Consider the following 25552-nt stretch of genomic DNA (forward strand, 5'->3'; position numbering starts at 1 on the left):
CCTCATTTTCATGGTTCAGTGACCACTTGGAAAAAAAGTTCAAATTTTTTGTAATGTTGAATTCTCTCTTTTTATAAGTAAAAGGATATCTATATTTGATGTGTGCGTACCTTGCAAGGTCCTTATGTCTGTCAGACAGTTTTCACTTGACCTCAACCTCATTTCATGGATCCGTGAACAAGGTTAAGTTTTGGTGGTCAAGTCCATATCTCTGATACTACATGTATAAGCAATAGGGCTAGTATATTTGGTGTATGGAAGGACTGTAAGGTGTACATGTCCAATTGGCAGGTGTCATCTGACCTTGACCTCATTTTCATGGTTCAGTGGTTATAGTTCAATTTTTGTGTTTTGGTCTTTTTATCTAATACTATATGCCATAGGTCAACTATATTTGGTGTATGGAAATATTTTATGATCTTTATGTCAGTTGCCCAGGTTTTATTTGACCTTGACATCATTTTCACGGTTCATTGCACTGTGTTCAGTTTTTGTGTTTTGGGCTATTTTTCTTAAACTGTAAGTAATGGGTCAACTATATATGTTGTATAGAAGCATTGTTAGCTGTACATGTCTGCCTGGCATGGTTCATCTGACCTTGACCTCATTTTGGAGGTTCATTGGTCTTTGTTTAGTTATCTTGTTAATGTTAAGTTTATGTGACAGTTGTAATAAAGCTTAGCTTTACACTTAGGACTATCAACATAATATCAATGATTAGTATAGAAGGCGAGACATTTCAGCGTGTGCACTCTTGTTAATCTAGTTATTGCACTGCATTCATCCTGTTATAGGATTTGACACTCACTACTGGATCAGAGTGGATTCGACTGCTCACAATCTAAATACCTGGCTGGTCTTTCTCTTTTATTCATGCAAATCCCTTTCTTTATTTGTAATCAAGATTTCTTTTGATAAGCTTGTAAAACAAAGAATAATAAGTGGAACCTGAGATCTATATGACTTGCCTGTGGGCATAAAATTCAGAATAGGCAATCTTAGGGACTGCCATATTGCTCAATTATTAAAAGTTGCTGGACAAATGTTCGTGAACTAGTTAGTGGACACTGAGACAGGGTCTCAAAATGGCAATCAAACTGAGATGTACAGACAGTAATATTACAGAACCACTGGAAAACATTTAAAGGTCAATTAGTAGCCTGGTGCATAGTGAAGCTGTATCAAGCGTAGCCTTTTTTCAGTGGTATATCAAATTTGCAGAAACCTCTCCATCACATGTAATGTTAAACTTTTCTAGTTCAGAATTCAAATTATTCTTAAGCAATATGATAATGATCGTGCCAGAAACTTCTGCAAAAGCTAGAAAATTTTGTTGTGATTCATAGCTAGAGAAATGGCAATGAAAAACACAAATTTCAACATCACAACTGTTTTAATTAAATAGAATTATAACAAGAGCAAGTCTCCCAATGTATGACTATCTTAAGTAATACAATTCTGAGCAAAGACTATCAACCATAACACCAACGGTTCAAATTATAAGCACTAAATGCACAGCTGTATTATTGGGTAATAAATAAATTATGAATCTACACATGGTTCAATTAATATTGCAAAAAAAACGTCATCACATGTTGATTCAAATTGTCAAAATATTGTAATTTATTTCACAGTATTAAAAATGGAACACCAAATTAGATAATTATTTCATTTTTTAAACTTAGATTGCTTTCTTCTCTCTCAAATCAATCCAAACTTAAACCTCACTTTTTAATAAGAAATGTCTAACCTCTTTTTTATGCTTTTATAAAAAGCTGAAATTACCAATATCAATGACAAAATAAATTCAAACAGTGATGGTATTTTTTACAGTATTTTTAAACCATGTATAAGTTGAATTGGTACAATGCATAGATAACAATAATATCAGAGGCTATTAAGTCCCATATGTAATCAATATAATAGTGATATGAATTAATAAGATGAAAATGACCTTGACATAATGAAAATAAATTGCATTTATTATTATTTTCTTGGGACTCTAATATCAAAATTTGATTTTTGTCTGCATTAAACATTAAGAAATTTGTTATTTATTTCATCTATTTAAGTAAAATGTTTAAAAAGGATAACAGGATTTAACAAAACTATTGGATAGTACAACCACCATCAAATGCCTTCTACAAAGAAATATGGACCACCCTTACATATAAATGTATTTATCTTCTAGACTGCACTTCACACAAAAATCTTCAATTAATTGTATGTATAGTTTATAAATCATAAATTAAAATTAATTTTAGTTATCAGATATTTTTTTTAACAAAGTTCTGAAATGTAAATATTTGATATTTTCCTCACATTCCCCAAGTCTCAAAAAGTATTTGGAACAGAATCATTATTCTTCAAACTCAATTATATTTTTTTTCTCAGTCTGGGTAAAAAATATGCCTTTAATATTTTATATCTCAATTGTTTTCATTTACACAATGTCCATTACCATTTGGACAGGAAAGTTTGGATGACAAATTAAGCCCATTAAAGAGAAAAGGTCAATCTTATCAAATTTATAAAAGTCTAAAACAGCAATATCCCTTCTATAAAAGTTCTTATAGTTAACACCTGATCTATTTAACACCTATTGAGGATATACTTTTGGTTGCCAAGAATGAAAAAAATTGGCAAATAGAAGGGTAGAAAGAGCCCACCCATAATGCATCTGTTCTTTAAATTAATTTCATTCCTAAAACTTTTTAACCTTCCTTCGAAAGTGTCTTTACATAAAATATCAAACTTTTAGATTACAGATTACATTTTTAGTACATTTCTAGTATATAGTCCTTTAAAAAGTAGTTGGCACTGAAATCAAATTTTATAAAGCAAGTTGAATGAAAATGAAAATAAATAGTAGAGTGAAAAATTCTGAAAATTAAGTACCTGAGTCTAAGATTAAGCTATTTGATATTTGTTATAAAAAAAATTGCATAATTTGTTGCAAAGATATTCTTAGGGCTGTTCCAGAAAATACTATGTCCCCCCTAGGGATGGCATTTTTTTTTTAATGTGGATGGCTGTATTTGAAGTAACAAAATTCAAAGGGAGTGCTGTTCTTATTTAGTTTTATTTCTGTTGGTGGTGGGGGTTAAAAAATAGAGCCGTCAATGGGGGGACATAGTATTTTCTGGAACTGCCTTATAATAAAATACCTTCACCCTGTACTGACCGATATGTCTTCATTAATTTTTAACTACTTAGCTGCAGAATTCAGTAGATATAATATATCATATTACATTAATTTCATATACATTATAACTACAACTCAAGAGGATTTGTGCTTTTTCCGCTAATCCAGAGTGGATTAAATAATAAACTACTAAACAATACACAAATCTTTGCTCAGATAAATGTCTATAAATTTACTTGTTTTTCTTGCCTCTCTGGCGTTTGAGTGATACAAAAATATACTTTAATTATTTCACTCATACTTAATTTTCACAAATATCACACATAAAATATAATGGTCTATTTACAATATTACACACAATCATTTCTCAAATTAAATATTTGTAATGTATTTTTCAATTAAAACAAAATGCCCAATAACCATGGTTATTTCTTAAGTTTAATAATTCATTAATGTTTCTACTGATTTCCATAATTTATTTAAAGGCACTTAATCCAAAATCACAATTTTTGTTTATGTTGCAGACGCTATTTACATCAAGAAATGTTCCCCACCTTTCAAACACCCAAAACCCATATCTGGTAAGCATCTATAACTAAATTCTATATACTGAACTAAGGAGAATTTTACAACAGAGATCATTGATTGAAATATTAATTTTTTGCAATGTTTGCAAAATTTTCTTCCTTTTTTTTATGAAAAGAAAATATATTGAACAAAAACAATAACAAAAACCCAGAAGGCCATCAAAAAGACTTTATGGTAATCTATATTTTTTTTCAATCTCTGTAAAACTGTTTGCCATTTTAGAAGGTTTATGTTTTTTAAAGATAAGAACATTGAAGTGTAAAACAATTTTTTTTCAAAGTGTTCAATTAAAAAAAAAAAGAAGACAAAGGCTGACTGCCTGAACCAAATTTTAACTAAAATTAAAAGATTTGTTTAACAGATTGAACAAATGATAAATAAATTGCTTAGACACACACATGTTGTGAAGTTTGATTTAATGAAATGGTAAGTTTTAAAATTCATGAAATTATGAATGAAAGCAATGTGATATGAAATTTACATACACAATCAAAATGATACATATACAACAAAACAGGAAATATACAAAGGACACATTTTACGTAAAATAAAACCATAGTGAAGAGAGAGAAAAATTGAAGAAGAAAAATTACTGCGTTTAACAATACTGCTTTGGCACCAGTAAAATCAAATTTCAATTATAAATCAGTTCAAATCAAAAATTCATCTAAATAATCTCAATTCTCTAATTACCATAATATATTGTTTAAACACATAAATATTTTGATTATTAAATAACAATATTCTTTCATTTCATAGTTGCAGTTTTAGAGTCACTTAAAAGAAAGTCAATATCTTTTTGTTTCCAATTCAAATCAAGCTCGAAATTGCACACTAATTAAAACACTAAACACTTGATGGAAAACTGGACAAACCTTCACCATATTTAAAATGGGTGATCAATTCTAAAGGCAGTGTGTGGATGTTACAGAAATGAATAAAACAATTTGGCCACAAACAATTATTTCTTAAATAATACAAGCTATTAACAAATTATGCTGTATGGATACAAGACTTGGCTATAATATCGAATGAAATTAAGACTTTTAAGTAAGCTTTTTAGCATATGTTCTGCTAAGGTTCATTCTGGCAACATATTAAAAAAAACACTTTAAACATGTAGTTAAGAATTAGTTATTTAAATATTTGTCATCTTGAGATTAACTTCAATAATTATCTAATTAAAGCTAACTGAAATCAAAATCAAATATCTAAGTAAGCAAGAGTAGTTTTATTCTTTTTTTTTGTGTATGAAAATAAATATGTAAATTCATTGTTTTAAATGTAACAGGATTATCTCCCTTTGAACTGACAAGGGAGATAATATATAGTATTCATGAGAACATTGTACAATTCAACAATAATCAATATTGTATAAGAATAAAATTCATTATCTCAAATATATCAATAAACAAATCTAATTAAACTTTAACATCAGTTCTTAAACAATGAACAAATACTGTGTTTCCTACCCATATCAGATTACAAAAAATCAAAGTTCAATCTGATATGCTACAACCCTTTATATAACCAACAGAAGATATGTGGCTTGAAATAATGCCAAATACATGTACGTCATTCACACAAAACATGACAAATAATTAGCTTCTTGACAGGTATCTTCTGAAGACATCTGCCGTTCTTCATTCATGGGGGGTAATGCATGTCTAGTTTTCTGCCTGATCTTCAACAGCAACTTGGGCTTCTCCGTCTCCTTTGTTTTGCTCCTCATCGATGTATTGTTTGACCCGATTAGAGATCTCAATTTTCAATTTCTTGCCGTTCATTTCAAAGTCTTGTAGTGTGTCAAATGCAGCCTCCATCTCGTTCATCTTTGGAAACTGCAGCAGAGCATAGCATTTAGCTCCATTCCAGATAACTCTTAATGGATTCACATTTTTCTCACGGATTTTGGATTTCAGTTCACTAACACGGACAGACCTTTGAACACTACCAACAAAGATAGTAGGGATGGGTGTTCTTGGGGGTCCACGTCTACGTCTTGGAGACTGACCTTGTTGGTCTTCATTCTCATCTCCCTCACTGCGTCTGTTGTTAGGTCTAAATCTCCTTCTCTGTGGCTGGGGTCTACGTCTCCTTGGTTTTCCCTCGTCACCACTTTTACCTTCGTCATTATCAGCGCCATCAGACTCACCAACACTTCTACGATTTCTTCTCTCATCACCACTTCTAGGTTCTTCATTCTCCTTATTTTCACTTGTATTTCTCCTCCTCCTATTAAATCTACGTCTTCTTGGCTGTTGTTGACGCCTTGGGCGCTGATTTTCTTCATCGCCGCTCTTCGCCTCTCTTTCACTCTCATCTCTTATGTCACCTTTTCCATCTGTATCATTTTCACTATTACGATCTCTTCTAGGGCGTCTGTTGTATGGACGTCTTGGACCACCCCTAGTTCTACGATAGAATGGACGTCTTTGATAATTCCTGTCCGATTCTTCTCCTTCATCTTCAGTTTTTATTTCAGGAGGAGGAGCACCTTCTTTGAGGGTAACGTCTTTTCCTTCTGCTTCTTCACGCTTGAGTAACTTCCGTAGAATTGGAACACGACGAAGTTTCTCAGGTGTAATCTTAGACCAGATAATACCAGAAGGGTTTTTTCTCGTCCTATTACATTTGATGATTTCTGTTGGTGTTATGATGTAATCAACAACTACATCATGATCTTCAATCAGACTCTCAGGGAAGTCGACTACCTGAGTGTCGTGGACTGTGGTGATGATGACGGTGTTCTCATCCACAGCTTCCATGCTTCTCATCATAGCATACTCCATATCAGCGTATCCCTCTCCTTTCCCTATTCTCAAACCTGCAATTATATAAAAGTTTCTATTCTGATTAGCAGATATTCGAAACATATACAACTTATTTATATATTGAACAATATTAATGTGTGTAGAGGGCCATAATTAGATATATTGATATTTTACGAAATTTTACTTTGATCTTGCTAACTCATAATTTCTTTTCTCAGCACAGTAGAGTGATATGAAAAATTAATACTAGAAACTAAGAGCGTAGGTGCCCCTTGTCAATGAAAATTAACAACATCATCATGGGTAAAATAGCGATAAACAGATTATCATTGGTCATCTCAAATCGATTGCTTTTTTCACTTTTGGCATACCAGCCCAAGTATGTAAATCAATGTCGTTGATATGATCACAATATCTATAATTATCAATGTAATCTTTTTCTGTATGACCCTTCTTTCCTCTTTACAAAATATCATCTTATTCATTTGTGAGCTTAACGTTTAATGCTTCTGGTTTAAATCTATCACCACATTCAAAATGCTTGACTCGATGATGATAATTTCGACGAAAAATTCAGTTCTACGGTTTTTGAAAAATATAGATAAGATGAAGACTGTGACATTGTTTTAAGTTGCTTGGTCTCTAGATCCAGTAACTTTACCACATCTTCTTATTTTTGCAGCATGCAGAAATATGACCCTTCCTTTACATTTTATCCTGAAACAGTCTTTACGATGAAGATTGCACCAATGTTCTCCAAGACGAAGCCCTTACCTGTTTTAGTGACAGCTACTGATCCAATAACAACTAAATCTACTTTGATTTTTGTGTCCAGTCCAATAGGTTCACTGTGTTCTCTGACACCCTGAAAATATACAATGATCACTTAAATAATGTATACTGTAAATCTAAAGATTATTTATTGCCTGCATTTATTATTGCGATATTGAGGAAAATCCTGTTTACCTCATATGAATTATTTCAAAATGAGAGTTTAGATTATTGGGATAATAACCTTGCAATTAACAGTAATCAAAGTACACAGAAATATGTATGGAAAGATGTTAGCACCCTGAAAATGTACAATGAAGACATAATATTTCAATCAGTTTAATTGAGGTCTGGTGCTGGCATGTCAGTAACTGCTAGTGATCCTTCGTTAATTTATATCATTGTCATTTTGTTATCTATTCTGACATACATGTAAGACTCAGACTTCTTTTAAACTTGGTTTTACTGTATGTATTGCAGTGTGTTTGTATTTTCTACATTGGCTAAAGATATAGGGGAGGGTTAAGATCTCACAAAATATGTTTAACCCCACTGCATTTTTGTGTCTGTCCCAAGTCAGGAGCCTCTGGCCTTCGTTAGTCTTGTATGTTTTTTAATTAAAGTTCATCAATATGTTTTGGAGTTTAGTATGACATCCATTATCATTGAACTAGGGCCTAAAATAAAATATTGTTTGTTTCCCCAATCCCGACCGACCCTGCAAAAATGGTGCTACTCGTAAAATTTTATTGTCAAAACTAAGTCAAATATTATTTTTTAATATTATTTGGATTTTCAGGCTTGCCGGATTGTCGGATAATGTTCAAGCTTTTTCGAAAAATTAAATAATTTACCTACCTACCTACCCACACCTGACTTGGCAGGGTCTGGATTGGGGAAACAAACAATAAATTAATTTAGGCCTAGTACACATTCTTGTTTGGAGTCCAGCTGAAGCATGCCTCTGGGTGCATGATTTTCTCGCTGTGTTGAAGCCCCATTGTTGGTCTTTGGCTGTTTTTTGCTCTGAGGTAAGGTTATCATTTTTTGACACATTCACCATTTCCATTGTTTATTTTATTCACTCAATTTATAATCAAAGCACTTGTCAGTACTCATGGAAAGATGTTTACTGTAATGTCAATAGTTCTAACAACTCAAATAATATTTTTTTGTGAAAATTTGCTACACATACAACTCTTATAATCAGTATTTATTACCTGTGTTGTGGCACAAATTCTCAGAATATCCTTATTACAACCCTCTGGTGGTACTATTTTATTGAACAATCCAGTCCTAAGTCTGGGTGTTGGCACCAACAATGTCTTATCAGCCTAAAATAGATTTACATATCTTTAGAAGTGGTTCACAAATCAAATGTAGAAATTCGGAAATTGTCCAATTAGTATAGTATGTTTCATTTTGGAACAAAATTGCTGATCAAGCTCATTCATATTTGTTTATTTTTTCCCATTAACCCTTTCAACGCTATACACGGCATATGCCGCGATGACATACGCCGTCCGCCACTGTTATTCGCGGCATATGCCGCAATGACAACGGATTTTTCATAAGGACTCTTAAACCATTCGGTTTTCTTTCGGATCCTCTCTAATTTTTCCTTGTATGAATCGAGGATATGCAAGGTCTCATTTGCGCTTGAAATCCTGGGAATTTTTATTGTAAAATCATGCAGTAGAAGGAAAATTGAAGGAAAATAAAAACAAATATTTTGACAAATGCAAATGGCGGAAATCGGAAACGAAGCTGTAAATATGGAAATATTTCAGCATTTCTATGGCGAAACTGATGACAAGGATTAGTTAAAAGGTTTCATGTTATCTCAATGTGTTTACTACATTCAATTCGTGTGGGAAATATGATTTGATCGATCATTACGAGACGTAGAAAAAGGGGGGAAAACGGAGGTTGACTGAAATTTTTGAAGACGGAGCCACTGATTTGTGCCATGATTACATAATTACGTTGTGTATGGTGCAATACGCTACGGAATCGAGCAATTGGTGTCTTCTTTATTATATGGCAGATAAAAAAACAAAATAGATGAAGACGAAAAGTAGTTTTTATTCAAAATTCAACACAAATGTAACAAATTACACCTTTTACCTGTTAATTACCTGAAAATGCAGGTAACCTAATAAAAATTTTACTGAAATAACTGCCTAACATTACAGGTCATACTCTCCTGAGCATTTTTTATGCAATAACTTTTTCTATATCTCTTATAATAAAAAAGATACAGCAGTCCGAAAAGGAATATACTGTTCTAATGAATGAACACAAAAAAAATGCAGCAGCAGCAGCCATTTTTCTATTTTTTTGTGTAGCATTGAAAGGGTTAAGTAAAACTTGTATAGTGTCAAATTATATCAGGATTTTTTTTTGCAGAACTGACTGTATAGGAATTGTAGGAAGTATACTGAAGATATAATAACATAAAAAAAATCCCACCATTGGCTGAACCAGATAAACCAAAAATACTGCAACCAAAATAACCCACTTTACTGTAATCATTTTGAAAATACATAAACAGCTGTTTACAACGTGCTTGTGAGAAAGGAATGGTAAAGATTGCCCTCATTATGTTCATTAAATTTATAAAATTTTGAATTTAAAAATAAACACAAAACTGTATTCAGCATTTCAACACATACTGATTTTGTATTCTTAGTTCCATGAAAAAAGAGAATTTAGCATACAATGATCACATGCATGATTGTGAAAATGATGAGAAAACTTGTGCTGATATTAAAATTTTAGGAAACACCCATCAAAACTCTTTATTTTATTGGATCATTCTTCAGGAATCTCCAATTTGAAACATAACTTTTTAGGGTGCAATCAACAGTTTTTTACGTGACGTCATTCTGTAACAGGGCATGTAATAGTGGACCCACCATGCAGAAGTCAGATATTCATAGTTATATAGATATCTATACATCAATGGAAAGATAATTCTATGAACTTTCTGAATAAATAAAAAAAAATCCAACATCTCTTGTTTAAACATGCAAATTGGTACAAGTTATCAGCTGAAAATTAGGCATTTTTCCCCTAAAAAACCTTAAAAACAGACCACCTTTGGACACATGGATCAGTAACCTGTGCATATATTTGAGATTTCTTATAATATGCATTTCGAAGAGCTTATCCGGCTGATTTAAGAAAATGTAGTTTCAGCCTACGTTCGCCTGCTCCGAAAGGAGCTATCTTACCTGACAAATCAAAGTGCTTTTTGCAACAGGTGAAAATCAGCTGTTTATGGAGTTGCCTCCCATATAGTAGGAAGTCACAAACACATTTTTTTTTTTTAAATCTTGACAAAAGTGGCATTTTAATTGAACTTCAATATATGTTTTTCACATTGAACATAAAAAACAATCAACTTTTTCATTTAGTGGTATATAAATAGCAGGGAATTCCATCAGTATGTAAATCTCACTGGGGAAATACCCCTAGTTTTTAGTACGAAACTGTTTATAGCACCCTTAATTAAGGGTGCAATCAACAGTTTTTTACGTGACGTCATTCTGTAACAGGGCATGTAATAGTGGACCCATCATGCAGAAGTCAGATATTCATAGTTATATAGATATCTATACATCAATGGAAAGATAATTCTATGAACTTTCTGAATAAATAAAAAAAAATCCAACATCTCTTGTTTAAACATGCAAATTGGTACAAGTTATCAGCTGAAAATTAGGCATTTTTCCCCTAAAAAACCTTAAAAACAGACCACCTTTGGACACATGGATCAGTAACCTGTGCATATATTTGAGATTTCTTATAATATGCATTTCGAAGAGCTTATCCGGCTGATTTAAGAAAATGTAGTTTCAGCCTACGTTCGCCTGCTCCGAAAGGAGCTATCTTACCTGACAAATCAAAGTGCTTTTTGCAACAGGTGAAAATCAGCTGTTTATGGAGTTGCCTCCCATATAGTAGGAAGTCACAAACACATTTTTTTTTTTTAAATCTTGACAAAAGTGGCATTTTAATTGAACTTCAATATATGTTTTTCACATTGAACATAAAAAACAATCAACTTTTTCATTTAGTGGTATATAAATAGCAGGGAATTCCATCAGTATGTAAATCTCACTGGGGAAATACCCCTAGTTTTTAGTACGAAACTGTTTATAGCACCCTTAAGCAAAACCTTGTATGCGATATATAAAAAATTCTCAGCTTTTCTGAATCTGTACACTATACCCATTAAAATGATGTCTTACTTTAAGGATTGTGACCACAATTAGTGAAACTACAGCTCTTTTTTTATGTCGCGCGGTAGTGGCATATTGGCCAATGGCAAACAATTTAACTGGCAAATCCCAAATATTTCCTGTATCACATTTTCATCAGTTTTACAAAGAAAATAAATCATAAAATAGGGTTTCTTTTGAATAAATAGAATAAAAACTATGAAATAGGCATGAATAAAGTTACTTTAAATAGATTTTGTCCCTTGTACTATATGAACTAAGTTATAGCTGAGTTGAGAAAATATTGAAATAGTGTTTTTCTTAGGAATGGCATGTGTACCTTTTTGACTATAAAAAGTACCAAATATATATTTTTATGAATAAAACTTTATGTAACACTGATCAGGAGTAAAGGTCAAAGTAGAAAAAATCTACACTTTTCATATGCAACTTTTGGTTCCAAATATATGAGAGATTGAATAAAAATATCATGACGTCGCAAAGAATTAAAAAACTTCAATATTCGCACAGAGTCTGGTTTTCTTATATCTGGTTGCTATGTACAAATCTGTAATATTTGCATTAAATATACCAAACTGATGCTTTTAAATTAATGTATACATGCCGTACAATATTTTTCAGAATTATTTTACTCCATTCGCAAACACATTTCTATGCTAAAACATCACTATATTTTGTATTTGTCCCTTAAGGGTGCAATCAACAGTTTTTTACGTGACGTCATTCTGTAACAGGGCATGTAATAGTGGACCCATCATGCAGAAGTCAGATATTCATAGTTATATAGATATCTATACATCAATGGAAAGATAATTCTATGAACTTTCTGAATAAATAAAAAAAAATCCAACATCTCTTGTTTAAACATGCAAATTGGTACAAGTTATCAGCTGAAAATTAGGCATTTTTCCCCTAAAAAACCTTAAAAACAGACCACCTTTGGACACATGGATCAGTAACCTGTGCATATATTTGAGATTTCTTATAATATGCATTTCGAAGAGCTTATCCGGCTGATTTAAGAAAATGTAGTTTCAGCCTACGTTCGCCTGCTCCGAAAGGAGCTATCTTACCTGACAAATCAAAGTGCTTTTTGCAACAGGTGAAAATCAGCTGTTTATGGAGTTGCCTCCCATATAGTAGGAAGTCACAAACACATTTTTTTTTTTTAAATCTTGACAAAAGTGGCATTTTAATTGAACTTCAATATATGTTTTTCACATTGAACATAAAAAACAATCAACTTTTTCATTTAGTGGTATATAAATAGCAGGGAATTCCATCAGTATGTAAATCTCACTGGGGAAATACCCCTAGTTTTTAGTACGAAACTGTTTATAGCACCCTTAAGCCTTTACAGTTTATGTTAAGTCTTTTTTTTTTTATTAGTTCATTTATATGTTTTGGAGTTTAAGTGTGACATCTATTTTCACTGAAGTAGTTCACATTTTGTTAAGGGGCCACTGGTGCATGATTTTTTCGCTGTGTTTAAAGTCCCATTAGTGGCATTCAGCTGTTTTCTGTCCTTTGGTCGGTTTGTTGTCTCTTTAACACATTCCCCCATTTCCATTCTCAATTCTATTTTAACATTCATTTTCCCTCTATATGCTTACTTCAAGAGTTAGAAACCTAGCATTTTCCTGTGGTTTATCTGGGTTTATTTTCACTGTCTGTGCCTTCTTAAACTCATCCAATGAAGTCATCTTCTCTGCTGCAGTTGCTGCTCCCTAAGAAAATAAAAGAATTTATTCATGATCCTATTCACCCACATTGTTCTTAATCTATTTCATTTGTACTGCATCATAATTTTACAATCTGGTAATAAATTTACTAGAATATTTTTTATTTTGATGAAAAATTGTGCTTTTGGATAAAGTCAACTTAACTGCGCTTTCCAAAGTTTTTTCCTGTACATTTTGTAATACTTGTCTCAATTTGACGTTGTCAGTTTTCAACCAAAAAAAGTGTTGCATGTGTTGGTGCTTTTGTATTTTAGCCTAGTAAAAATTGCAAATAAACAACATTTTTAAAAGTAACCATACATCATGTACATGCCATATATATGAGATTTTTTTTTTAAGAAGAACATTTTTGCTTTCAATGGTTAGTTTTCTGCAACACCATGAACATGATTTATATTGCATTTTTACTAGCCTGACTAAAGCCAAATGAAAGGTCGGAGTTTGGTATTCTTTGAAAACTTTGTTGTGTACAAACCTTAACATTAGGGATTCTACGATAGCATGGTCTTGGAAACTCCACAAGATCATTCTTCTCTATGTAGTCCCAAACAATCTGACGAATGGCTCCTTTATTAACTTCTGAAAATACAAAAAAATACATAGGTTGACTGCTTTCTCGTAGCTTTACACGTTACCATGTACTAGAAATTCAAAAATAATTGAGAGGTTCTTATCAAATTTTCACTAGACTTGGTGAGTCTGAGTATAGAAATAATAAGAATATGATTTTATATTCTCATACATCATTTGTACATGTCCAGAAAAGTCATTTCCGGTCCGATCCAGATCCATATCTTACTATGCCCAAACAATCGAAATGGCTGCTCCCAGCACAAATGTGCTACAATTTAGGTTTTAAAAAAGTCGGTACTGGGAGGAGAAGTCAATTATAGCTACTTTAAAGAGATTAAATCATTTTGGGGAACATAACCCTAACCAAACATGACATTGAACAGACTGCAAATCTGACAGGGAGTGCAAATAAAAATTTTTTTTTTTTTTTTTTAAATCCTGACCTGCCAACCCTGATTTATTTGACTTGGCAGCAGGAAACAGACATTTTTTTTGGCCCTACTGTTCTTCTTAGTTTAAACTCTCCATTCACTTCAGTTTAACAATTCCTTATAAGTTATATACTGTATATGTTGTGTATTTTGCATAACGCTGTTCGTCTTTTGGTTGTTTTCAGGTTTTTTGCCATGGTTTTGTTAGTTTGTCAACAATTTATGTGTTCAGTCAGGCGAATTACTTGTACAAGTGATTTTTTAAATCACTTTTTCAAGTGATTTTTTCAACAAAACTAGAGTTAATTCCCTTTCATTACTTTTTAAAAATCACTTCTACCAGTGATTAGAAATATTTTTATAAATCACTCATTCAAGTGATTATTATGTTTGGAAAAGTTTCAATAAGAAACAAGGGTTATCTCCCTCTTTCAGAGGACAACATCACAACAGGGGTCTTCTTGACATTAACTTATACAAGACGCCTGTTTGAAAGGGGAAAATAAATAAAAACTAACTTGTAAAGAGTAGAATTTATTTTCTGAACAAACAATAGCATTAGAAGTGTCATAAAGCACAATCTGTTCAAATGTTATATATAATGTATTAAAGGGACATAACTCAAGAACTGTAAAACTGATGCTACCATATTTGTACTCGTGCTGAGTTTGGCGGTAATAAGCATTGTCTATAAGTTTCTTAACATTTGGTTGAGGCAAACTTAAGCTAGAGAAGGGAAACCAATTTTGGGACATGCAGACAACATGAACAAGGGTAAAACATAATGCCCCTACGCTACAACTGGGGCATAAAAAGGAACAATAAAAACTCATAAACCAAAAATGCTATGACCAAAACAAACACAATCATTTTTACATACATTTGTGAAAGCTAGAATCAATATCGATCAAAGTGATAAATAAGATTTTGCAGGTCATAATTATAAATTGTAGTGAAGTTAATGGAATATAATCATCCATTAAAAAAATAGTATTGATCACTGGTATAAATAAAAATAAAACACTTCAAAGGGTGTCTTTAATCACATACATTTTGAAATAATATAAATCACTGGTACAAATGATTCTAAATCACAGCACAGAGTGATTTAAATTTTGCAGTCAATTAGAATGTAAATCACTTGTACAAATGACTTAAAATCACTGCACAGAGTGAATTAAAATGTGTTTTTATCTCTGATATCAGCAGTATTTCAGATCAACTTCTATGGTAAAAAACAGATATATTTTTTGTAACTCAAATTAAAAAAAAACCAGATGCTCCGCAGGGCGTAGCTTTATACGACCGCAGAGGTTGAACCCTGAACGGTTGGGGCAAGTATGGACACAACATTCAAGCTGGATTCAGCTCTAAATTTGGATTGTGATTAAATAGTTGACACAGCATAGGTTTCTGACACAGAATGAATGTGTTCTAATGAACTTAAAATTTTTGTTTTCTCTTAGAGCAATTCACTATGCTGTTGAATATTAATCCTCTCAAAAAAATGTTTGAGAAATTTTCTTTTTTATTTATGAAATTTCAAATGAGAAAAATTGAACCCAATTTTTTTAATCACATCCCCCTTTCCCTTATTCCAAAACTAATCTCAATTAAAATTTCTAATGGAGTTTGGAACAATAACTACTCATTTAAATACATCATAAAATATTAAGATGTAAAAAAACTGCTTGTTATCACTGAATGGTAAAGATTATTTTAATTTATCAGTTGGTAGTAAAAAGTGAATATACATTGTATATTGTATATAACAAAGATTTAAGTTGATTCTGGACAAAGAAAGATAACTCCAATTATAAAAAAATATTGCTATTGCACAATATTTTGCAATTAGATATTTCTTGCTTACTATTCCGGACAAAGAAAGATAACTCTAATTAAAATTTTTTTTGCTATTTCACAATATTGTGCAATTAGATATTTCTTGCCATTGCGCAATACTGTGCAATTGAAAAGACTTGCTATTGCACAATACTTAATATAATAATTTTAGATCCTGATTTGGACCAACTTGAAAACTGGGCCCATAATAAAAAATCTAAGTACATTTTTGGATTCAGCATATCAAAGAACCCCAAGATTTCAATTTTTGTTAAAATCAGACTAAGTTTAATTTTGGACCCTTTGGACTTTAGTGTAGACCAATTTGAAAACAGGACCAAAAATGAAGAATCTACATACACAGTTAGATTTGGTATATCAAAGAACCCCATTTATTCAATTTTTGATGAAATCAAACAAAGTTTAATTTTGGACCCCGATTTGGACCAACTTGAAAACTGGGCCAATAATCAAGAATCTAAGTACATTTTTAGATTCAGCATATCAAAGAACCTAACTGATTCATTTTTTGTCAAAATCAAACTAAGTTTAATTTTGGACCCTTTGGACCTTAATGTAGACCAATTTGAAAACAGGACCAAAAGTTAAGAATCTACATACACAGTCATGACAGTTAGATTCGGCATATCAAAGAACCCCAATTATTCAATTTTGATGAAATCAAACAAAGTTTAATTTTGGACCCTTTGGGCCCCTTATTCTGTTGGGACCAAAACTCCCAAAATCAATACCAACCTTCCTTTTACGGTCATAAACCTTGTGTTTAAATTTCATAGATTTCTATTTACTTATACTAACGTTATGGTGCGAAAACCAAGAAAAATGCTTATTTGGGTCCCTATTTGGCCCTTAATTCCTAAACTGTTGGGACCTAAACTCCCAAAATCAATACCAACCTTCCTTTTGTAGTCATTAACATTGTGTTTAAATTTCATTGATTTCTATTTCCTTATACTAAAGTTATTGTGCGAAAACCAAGAATAATGCTTATTTTGGCCCTTTTTTTGCCCCTAATTCCTAAACTGTTGAAACCAAAACTCCCAAAATCAATCCCAACCGTTCTTTTGTGGTCATAAACCTTGTGTCAAAATTTCATAGATTTCTATTAACTTAAACTAAAGTTATAGTGCGAAAACCAAGAAAATGCTTATTTGGGCCCTTTTTGGCCCCTAATTCCTAAAATGTTGGGACCAAAACTCCCAAAATCAATACCAACCTTCCTTTTGTGGTCATAAACCTTGTGTTAAAATTTCATAGATTTCCATTCACTTTTACAAAAGTTAGAGTGCGAAAACTAAAAGTATTCGGACGACGACGATGCCAACGTGATAGCAATATACGACGAAAAAATTTTCAAATTTTGCGGTCGTATAAAAACTATATTCATCAATCAAATCTCACATTGTCAGGTCCCTGGTCATGCTGGTTAAGATCCTTGAATTAATTTCAAATTAACTGCCAAAACTTTTATCAATTGAAAAATAGGGAGGATGCTATGCTTTCTTTTTTATTTTTTTTTGCTAACTTATTTTGAAAGGTCAGACAAACTAACAAATTAATGTCAGGCCAGGTCTATTACAAGTATAAGCTACATTGTACTACATGTACTACAAGTATTTTCAAATGTATTTTTTTTCTTTAATGTGCATGATGTGTCCTTTATTTCAAAGAACTTAAAAATAGGTGTAGCTTAAAGGAAACTGGTTTTTTTTTGTTTTTTTTAGGGAGGGGGGGGGGTGTTCTTTAAGTATGTTTAGTTATAATAACTTTAACTAATGCAATGAAGTGACTTTGAATCTTAATCACTGTGTGGAGTGATTATAATTAATTTTTCTACATGCAACACTTCAACCAGTGATTTTTTTACTTTAGCTTCAAATGCCACAGATCAACTTGATTATTTTGATGATGATGTACAAATGCTCTTTAAGTGTATTTGGGGGGGATTGAGCGGACATAAAAGGTCTTCCTGACAATTGCAATTACACCACAAAGTGTTGACGCCAGAAGGAGATGCTAGATATAAAATATATGTACAGCTTTTGACAAGAATATTTTGTCGTATTTGTGTTTATTGTTACGTCTTGAATGTTTTAGTTGATAAGCATGATAAGAAATATTTATAGCACGCAAGGTATTTATAGCCAATTGACCAAATTTATGTATTGAACTTGTCAGTGATCAATGTTTAGGGGGAGGTTAAACCATATTTCCTCATTCAAATGCATTGATTGTCCAAAACTTGGCTATCATGTGTAAAATGACACAAGTTTTTCTATAAACAGGAAGTAACTTTAGTTGTTGAGTGATAAATCTGAAAACACATTACAAGGTCACATGTAGCTAACTTATACATGTTATATATAACCCTAAAACCAAATTTTAGAAATCCTTGTCAAGTAGTTCCTGAGAAAAATGCGACGAAAATATTCATGGGACAGACGGACTGACAAATGGATGGACAGACAGAGGTAAAACTGTTTACCCCCAAGTTTTTAAAGCGGGGTTTAAAGCTGGGGTTTAAAATAATAAAAAGTCACTTGTACTAATGATTTTAAATCACTGCACAGTGACTTTCATCATGGTCAAATCCTATGTTTTTGTACCTCATATGAATTTGTAATATTCATTTTCTTTTCAATGGAAATTTGACGTCACAATGCATTCTTTACAGTGAGAAAACCATTAATGAGACCAGGATAAATAATAAATTGTACAAATGATTTCAAATCATTGCACAGAGTGATTTACATGAAATGATGTAAGTCACTTGACTGTACAAATGATTTCAAATCACTACACAGTGATTTTCATTAATATAGTTATGGTCAGATCATATGAATACTCACTTCATATGAATTTGTTCTATGCATGCTTTTGCTATGGAAAATGTGACGTCAAAATACATTCTTTATGAGGTTGGGAACAACCCCTAAAATGAGGGGTAATTAACCCCTCAATGTAATGACTATCCCTTTTATGAGGGGTACCTTTCAAGTGATTTACAAATATTTTTTTTATAAAAAAAAAACACTTTTTGGTGCAAATGAGTATATATATTTATATTATTTGAAGAAACTTTTCCCAAAGAACTGTAAATTTATCTGGTGTTATATGGTCAAAACATGTTCAAGAATTTTGTAATATTTCTGGACTTATATCTTCTTTATTATTAAAAATAAGTGGACCCTTCTTTTACATGTTTTAGAAAAGTTGTTTCAAATTATGAAATATAATAAATTTTTCCCTTGTTAATTAAAAAAATATATGTTTTTCTTTTTTACAACAGTAAAATGACCACTTGTCTCAGGGACAGTCCCTCATTTGGGGGGGAGAGGGGTTTGTTCCCAACCTGTTAATAGTTGAGAAAATCCATGAGACCATGATCCAGGATAAATAAAATAGTTGAGAAAACCCATACATGGTTCAGGATAAATAATAATATAAATCACTCGTACAAACTATTTCAAATCACTGCATAGAGTGATTTACATTTTAAAATACTAACCAGATGCTCCGCAGGGTGCAGCTATATACGACCGCAGAGGTTGAACCCTGAACAGTTGGGGCAAGTATGGACACAACATTTAAGCTGGATTCAGCTCTAAATTTGGATTGTGATTAAATAGTTGACACAGCATAGGTTTCTGACACAGAATGAATGTGGTCTAATGAACTTAAAATATTTTTTTTGCCTTTGAGCAATTCACTATGCTGTTGAATATTAATCATCTCAAAAAAATGTTTGAAGAAATTTTCTTTTTATTTATGAAATCTTAAATGAGAAAAATTTAACCCCCCCCCCCCCCCATTTTTTTCCACATCCCCCTTTCCCTTTTTCCAAAACTGATCTCAACTCAAATTTCCAATGGAGTTTGCAACAATAACTACTCATTAAATACATCATAAAATATTAAAATGTAACAAAAAGTGCTTGTTATCACTGAATGGTAAAGAGTGTTTTAATTTATCAGTTGGTAGTAAAAGTGAATATACATTGTATATTGTATAAAACAATGATTTAAGTTGATTCAACTACTATTCTGGACAAAGAAAGATAACTCCAATTGAAAATTAATTGCTATTGCACAATATTGTGCAATTAGATATTTCTTGCTATTGCGCAATACTGTGCAATTGAAAATATTTGCTATTGCACAATACTGTGCAATTGAAGATTTCTTGCTATTGCGCAATACTGTGCAATTGAAAATTGCTTGCTATTGCACAATACTGTGCAATTGAAGATTTCTTACTATTGCTGAATACTATACAATTGAAAATTTCTTGCTATTGCACAATACTTAATATAATAATTTTGGATCCTGATTTGAACCAACATGAAAACTGGGCCCATAATCAAAAATCTAAGCATATGTTTAGATTCAGCATATCAAAAAAGCCCAAGAATTCAATTTTTGTTAAAATCAAACTAAGTTTAATTTTGGACCCTTTGGACCTTAATGTAGACCAATTTGAAAACGGGACCAAAAATTAAGAATCTACATACACAGTTAGATTCGGCATATCAAAGAACCCCAATTATTCAATTTTTGATGCAATCAAACAAAGTTCAATTTTGGACCCTTTGGGCCCCTTATTCCTAAACTGTTGGGACCAAACCTCCCAAAATCAAACCCAACCTTCCTTTTATGGTCATAAACCTTGTCTTTAAATTTCATAGATTTCTAGTTACTTATACTAAAGTTATGGTGCGAAAACCAAGAATAATGCTTATTTGGGCCCCTTTTTGGCCCCTAATTCCTAAAATATTGGGACCAAAACTCCCAAAATCAATCTTAACCTTCCTTTTGTGTTCATAAACCTTGTGTTTAAATTTCATTGATTTCTATTTACTTATACTGAAGTTATTGTACGAAAAACCAAGAATAATGCTTATTTTGGCCCTTTTGGCCCTTAATTCCTAAAATGTTGGGACCAAAACTCCCAAAATCAATCCCAACCTTCCTTTTGTGGTCATAAACCTCGTGTTAAAATTTCATAGATTTCTATTTACTTATACTAAAGTTATGGTGCGAAAACCAAGAATAATGCTTATTTGGGCCCCTAATTCCTAAACTGTTGGGACCAAAACTCCCAAAATCAATCCCAACCTTCCTTTTGTGTTCATAAACCTTGTGTTTAAATTTCATTGATTTCTATTTACTTATACTAAAGTTATTGTACGAAAAACCAAGAATAATGCTTATTTTGGCCTTTTTTGGCCCCTAATTCCTAAAATGTTGGGACCAAAACTTCCAAAATCAATCCCAACCTTCCTTTTGTGGTCATAAACCTCGTGTTACAATTTCATAGATTTCTATTTACTTATACTAAAGTTATGGTGCGAAAACCAAGAATAATGCTTATTTGGGCCCCTTTTTGGTCCCTAATTCCTAAACTGTTGGGACCAAAACTCCCAAAATCAATCCCAGCCTTCCTTTTGTGTTCATAAACCTTGTGTTTAAATTTCATTGATTTCTATTTACTTATACTAAAGTTATTGTACGAAAAACCAAGAATAATGCTTATTTTGGCCCTTTTTGGCCCCTAATTCCTAAAATGTTGGGACCAAAACTCCCAAAATCAATCTCAACCTTCCTTTTGTGGTCATAAACCTCGTGTTAAAATTTCATAGATTTCTATTCACTTTTACTAAAGTTAGAGTGCGAAAACTAAAAGTATTCGGACGACGCCAACGTGATAGCATATACGACGAAAAATTAAAATTTTTGCGGTCGTATAAAAATCATGCAAATAACTGACTGGAGTTTGCGATATCCTTTTGGTGCATGTTTCTACATGTATACTGGTGATAGATTTATATTCTTACCTTCACCTAATTCAATGACAGACTCTGCAGGTGTTTTGGTTGACATGATTGCTTGTCAAAACTGGAACACACTCTGAAATGAAAAAAAACAAAAAATTAATCACCTCAAAAAGTAAAATCACAAAAAGTACTGAACTCTGAGAAAAATTGAAAACGGAAAGTCCCTCATCAAATTGCAAAATCAAAGGATTAAACACATCAAATTTGATAATATTGATAATGATGTGTAAACAAAACAAACAGCAGACACAATCTGTAAAAATGTCAGAAATAAAGGTAAAAAGTCTAATTCAGTAGGTCACATTTGTAAAAAAGAAACAGGATTGTAGTTACAATATAATGAACATATCTGAATAATCTATATAACAGATATTCCATAATGGTGAGCCAACTCGTCATGTAGTACGTACAATTTACGAAGTAATGATTTCAGTTTCCATTAAACTTCACTATACTATAGGGAAGCAGAAATCATCTCGATCGTCGTAAAGTTTTGTTTTCAACCGACCCTCATCTGGTCAATTTCTAGATATAAATCCTAATCAAGTGGCAAAATCAAGCGCTTAAACACAACGAAGGGACAACAATTTATCTTTTAATATTTTCACATTCCATCATGCATGTCATGTTGAAATGGTTGACTCCTGTTACAATAGTGTTTTCTGCAGGTTATTTTGGCATGCAATTGCACCCTTCCCTTTTGAAGATGGTGGGTGATATTTTAACGAGTGTGGGCCGCCACCGATCATTAAACAGGTAATAAAGATTCCTAAACCGTATTCGAAAGATTAACGTTTGAAGCCTAATAGTAAAGGTTTTCCTACCCCAGGGTTTCCGCTGGCGGTCGCCATTTTCGCAACTTGCGAAAAAATAATAATTGTGGCGATAAAAATTCGTCATTTGCGAAAGAATTTGGCGAAAGAAATATATAGAACGATTTATTTTCCTCCATCTTGTTTATTTACTTTTTTCGAGTTTCTCGGACTTTACCCGATCAGACAATACTCGGAATTCACCTTGACCTCATTAAGATTTGGACAGAAAATCAATAATCAGCTGATTGCATTTTATAGCTATCAACAACAAAGGACTAATTAATAAAGGTGTTGATTGAATTGTTTGACAAAATGATATGGTTAAATGGCTTCCGCTAAATGTCACATACAGAATTTATTTACGACTTTGCGACGCACGTGTTTGAAGCAAACTTTTGACGTCTCCTCTCCTTTTAAAGATAGTTTAGAAAGAAAGCTGTTGTTGTGACGAAAAATTTTCAAAAGCAAGAAAAATCTCTGATTCAAAACTTTAATTGTACCATAGTTTGTTTAATTTTCCATTGAAAAAGTGTGAGGGTATCTACACTTATCCTTTGACTTTAATATAGGTAATTGATTAGGGAGACTACTTTAAAGTCGTTTGAGTGACACGTGTGTTTCAAGCATAGTTTTAGTCTCAACTTTTTCATTTAACGATGGTCAAGAAAAGAAAACTGTCGTTTTGAAGAAATCTATCCAAAAGGTTGGGAACAACCCCTCGAATGGGAGTAGCCCTCCAATGTTATGACTTCACATGAAATGAAGGATCAAAATATCATGTGAGGCCGAGAAAAAAAAGATCGATGTTTCCGGTAACCCGACCGACCCAGTTTTTTAGCCCCGACCCTAACTTTTTTATTGGATCTTCAAAAAAAAAAAAAAAAAAAATTGTATCAACCGACCCCGTTTTTGACACAGGCTTCTGATAGATGACATAATATTTTTTCTCTCTTGCTTCTACTTGCATAGAAAGCCAGTAAAACATTTTATTAATGTCAAAAGATATTCCAAATAGGTTAAAATCCAAGAAATTAGCACAGCAGGTGCTTCAAAAACATTGCAAATGGCACACTTCCGGTTTTTGAAACTAATTACGGATCCGGACTTGGAAAAACCATGATAATTTTCCGGATTTCATTTACGATGTCAAAAAAAAAAAAAAAAAAAAAAAAAGAATTCCGACCTACCGACCCTATTTTTCAAAATGATGTTACTGGAAACACATATATTTTTTTTTTAGGCCTGATAAAAACTTTTGTTTTGTTGTAAAAACCACTTCTTAGTACAAAAGGGCACATCAATATTTTTCTTTTAAAGAAACTTTCCCTACGAACTATATACTACCAGTATTATATAATCAAAACATGTCCATTAATTTTGTTGTATTCCAGGACTTATATCTTCTTTATTATCAAAAGTATAGTGGCCCGCTCATTTAGAAAGTTGTTTAAAATACGATGAATATTTTTCCCTTTTATGTTAAAAACAAAATCTGTTGTTTTAAAGTAAATGTTTAGTGTTTATTCATTAAATGTAGACTCTAAAATAAGTTTGACAGAATAATCATAGACACAATGGGGCAAAATCACCTTATATAAGGGAAAGGGGGGGGGGGAGGGGGTAAGAAAAAAAGGTAAATTTTAAACGAAAAATATAGTTATGTTACTTGGCGAAAATAATAAAGTGGCGAAAAATATATTGTTTTGGCGAAAGAGGTGGCAAAAAAAATAATTGACCCAGGGGAAACCCTGCTACCCTCCTATAGGTGTTTACCTGACATAGTTTTTGTATGCTATAAAAGCTTTCAAGCCTTTTGCAAAGTTTTGGTAGACCACAGGAACTAGTAGAGGGCGGTTATAGGTATACCTTCATGACGAATAACAGTAAAAACTCTTGACAAATGATCTTAATGGTTAAGATTGGTGCTTTACAATAAAATGTACACTTTTCGCTAGAAAAAAATCGACTGGTTTTGTCTTGACGAATTGCATAAACAATTTTCCTTAAATGGTTGCGATAATTATTTGAGAACTCTAGATGAATCATGATTATATTTTAGCCAAATTTACGCTAACAGTAGCTGGAAATGACCATTTGACGACTGAAGGTAAAGGGAATTACTACCCTTATAGCAATAAAATCTTTACAATGGGACACTTTTATTTTTAGATATGGACACTATTTTCTTTCAATTGCCCATGCTTCATTACTTTTGTTGTATATACAGAACGTCTAGTGCTGCATGTTTGAAGGTGCATGTTGGACGACTGAATTTATTTCAAGCTCAAATGAATATTGAAATGTTCAAATTTCAAGGGAAAGCATTCATCACCCAAAAATGTCTCGTGTAAAAGTTTAGGAGTTACCAAGTAACTTACTAATCCTATTTGGGCAGATGTTTTACATAAAGTTTGATAAACAGAGAAAATCCTAGAAAAATTACCAAATTTGGATTGGAAGCCAGTTGATAAATTTGAGAAGTCAGATTAAAGACACTTGTAGCAAAAATATTAAAAAAATCTATAAAACTGAATCCCTTTTTAACGGATTTCCAATATTTCAACAACCTTTGACGCTGTCTAATCTCAAAACTGTTATCAAACTGACTATTTCCCAACGTGGCAAATGGAGGCTACCATATTACTGTCACGCAACGAATATTTTTTCCTTAATTTTAAATGCTTACTAAAATCTTCAAATGTTTCAGATAATTTTTCTATGTGCAATTAAATGCTTCTGTGATTAATTAGCATGACAAGTGCAAGAAAAG

At 32.2% G+C, this 25552-nt stretch overlaps 1 protein-coding gene across 2 annotated transcripts; it reads right to left on the reverse strand.

Annotated features, from left to right (window-relative positions):
- Positions 1-1374: 1374 nt before the first annotated feature.
- LOC143053441 (uncharacterized) lies at positions 1375-25539 on the reverse strand. Of its 2 annotated transcripts, none has more exons than XM_076226229.1 (7): positions 25350-25539; positions 21968-22040; positions 13743-13846; positions 13139-13252; positions 8499-8612; positions 7282-7372; positions 1375-6560 (listed from the first exon to the last, which is right to left on the reverse strand). In XM_076226229.1, exons 2-7 carry the CDS (start codon positions 22011-22013, stop codon positions 5401-5403), a joined length of 1629 nt encoding a protein of 542 aa, XP_076082344.1. In that variant the 5' UTR covers positions 22014-22040; positions 25350-25539; the 3' UTR covers positions 1375-5400. The 2 variants fall into 2 exon arrangements, with proteins under 2 accessions (XP_076082344.1, XP_076082345.1); XM_076226230.1 differs by having other exon boundaries at positions 25226-25368.
- Positions 25540-25552: the final 13 nt, after the last annotated feature.

Source organism: Mytilus galloprovincialis, chromosome 12 (assembly GCF_965363235.1).
Source record: "Mytilus galloprovincialis chromosome 12, xbMytGall1.hap1.1, whole genome shotgun sequence".
Classification (NCBI taxonomy): domain Eukaryota; kingdom Metazoa; phylum Mollusca; class Bivalvia; order Mytilida; family Mytilidae; genus Mytilus; species Mytilus galloprovincialis.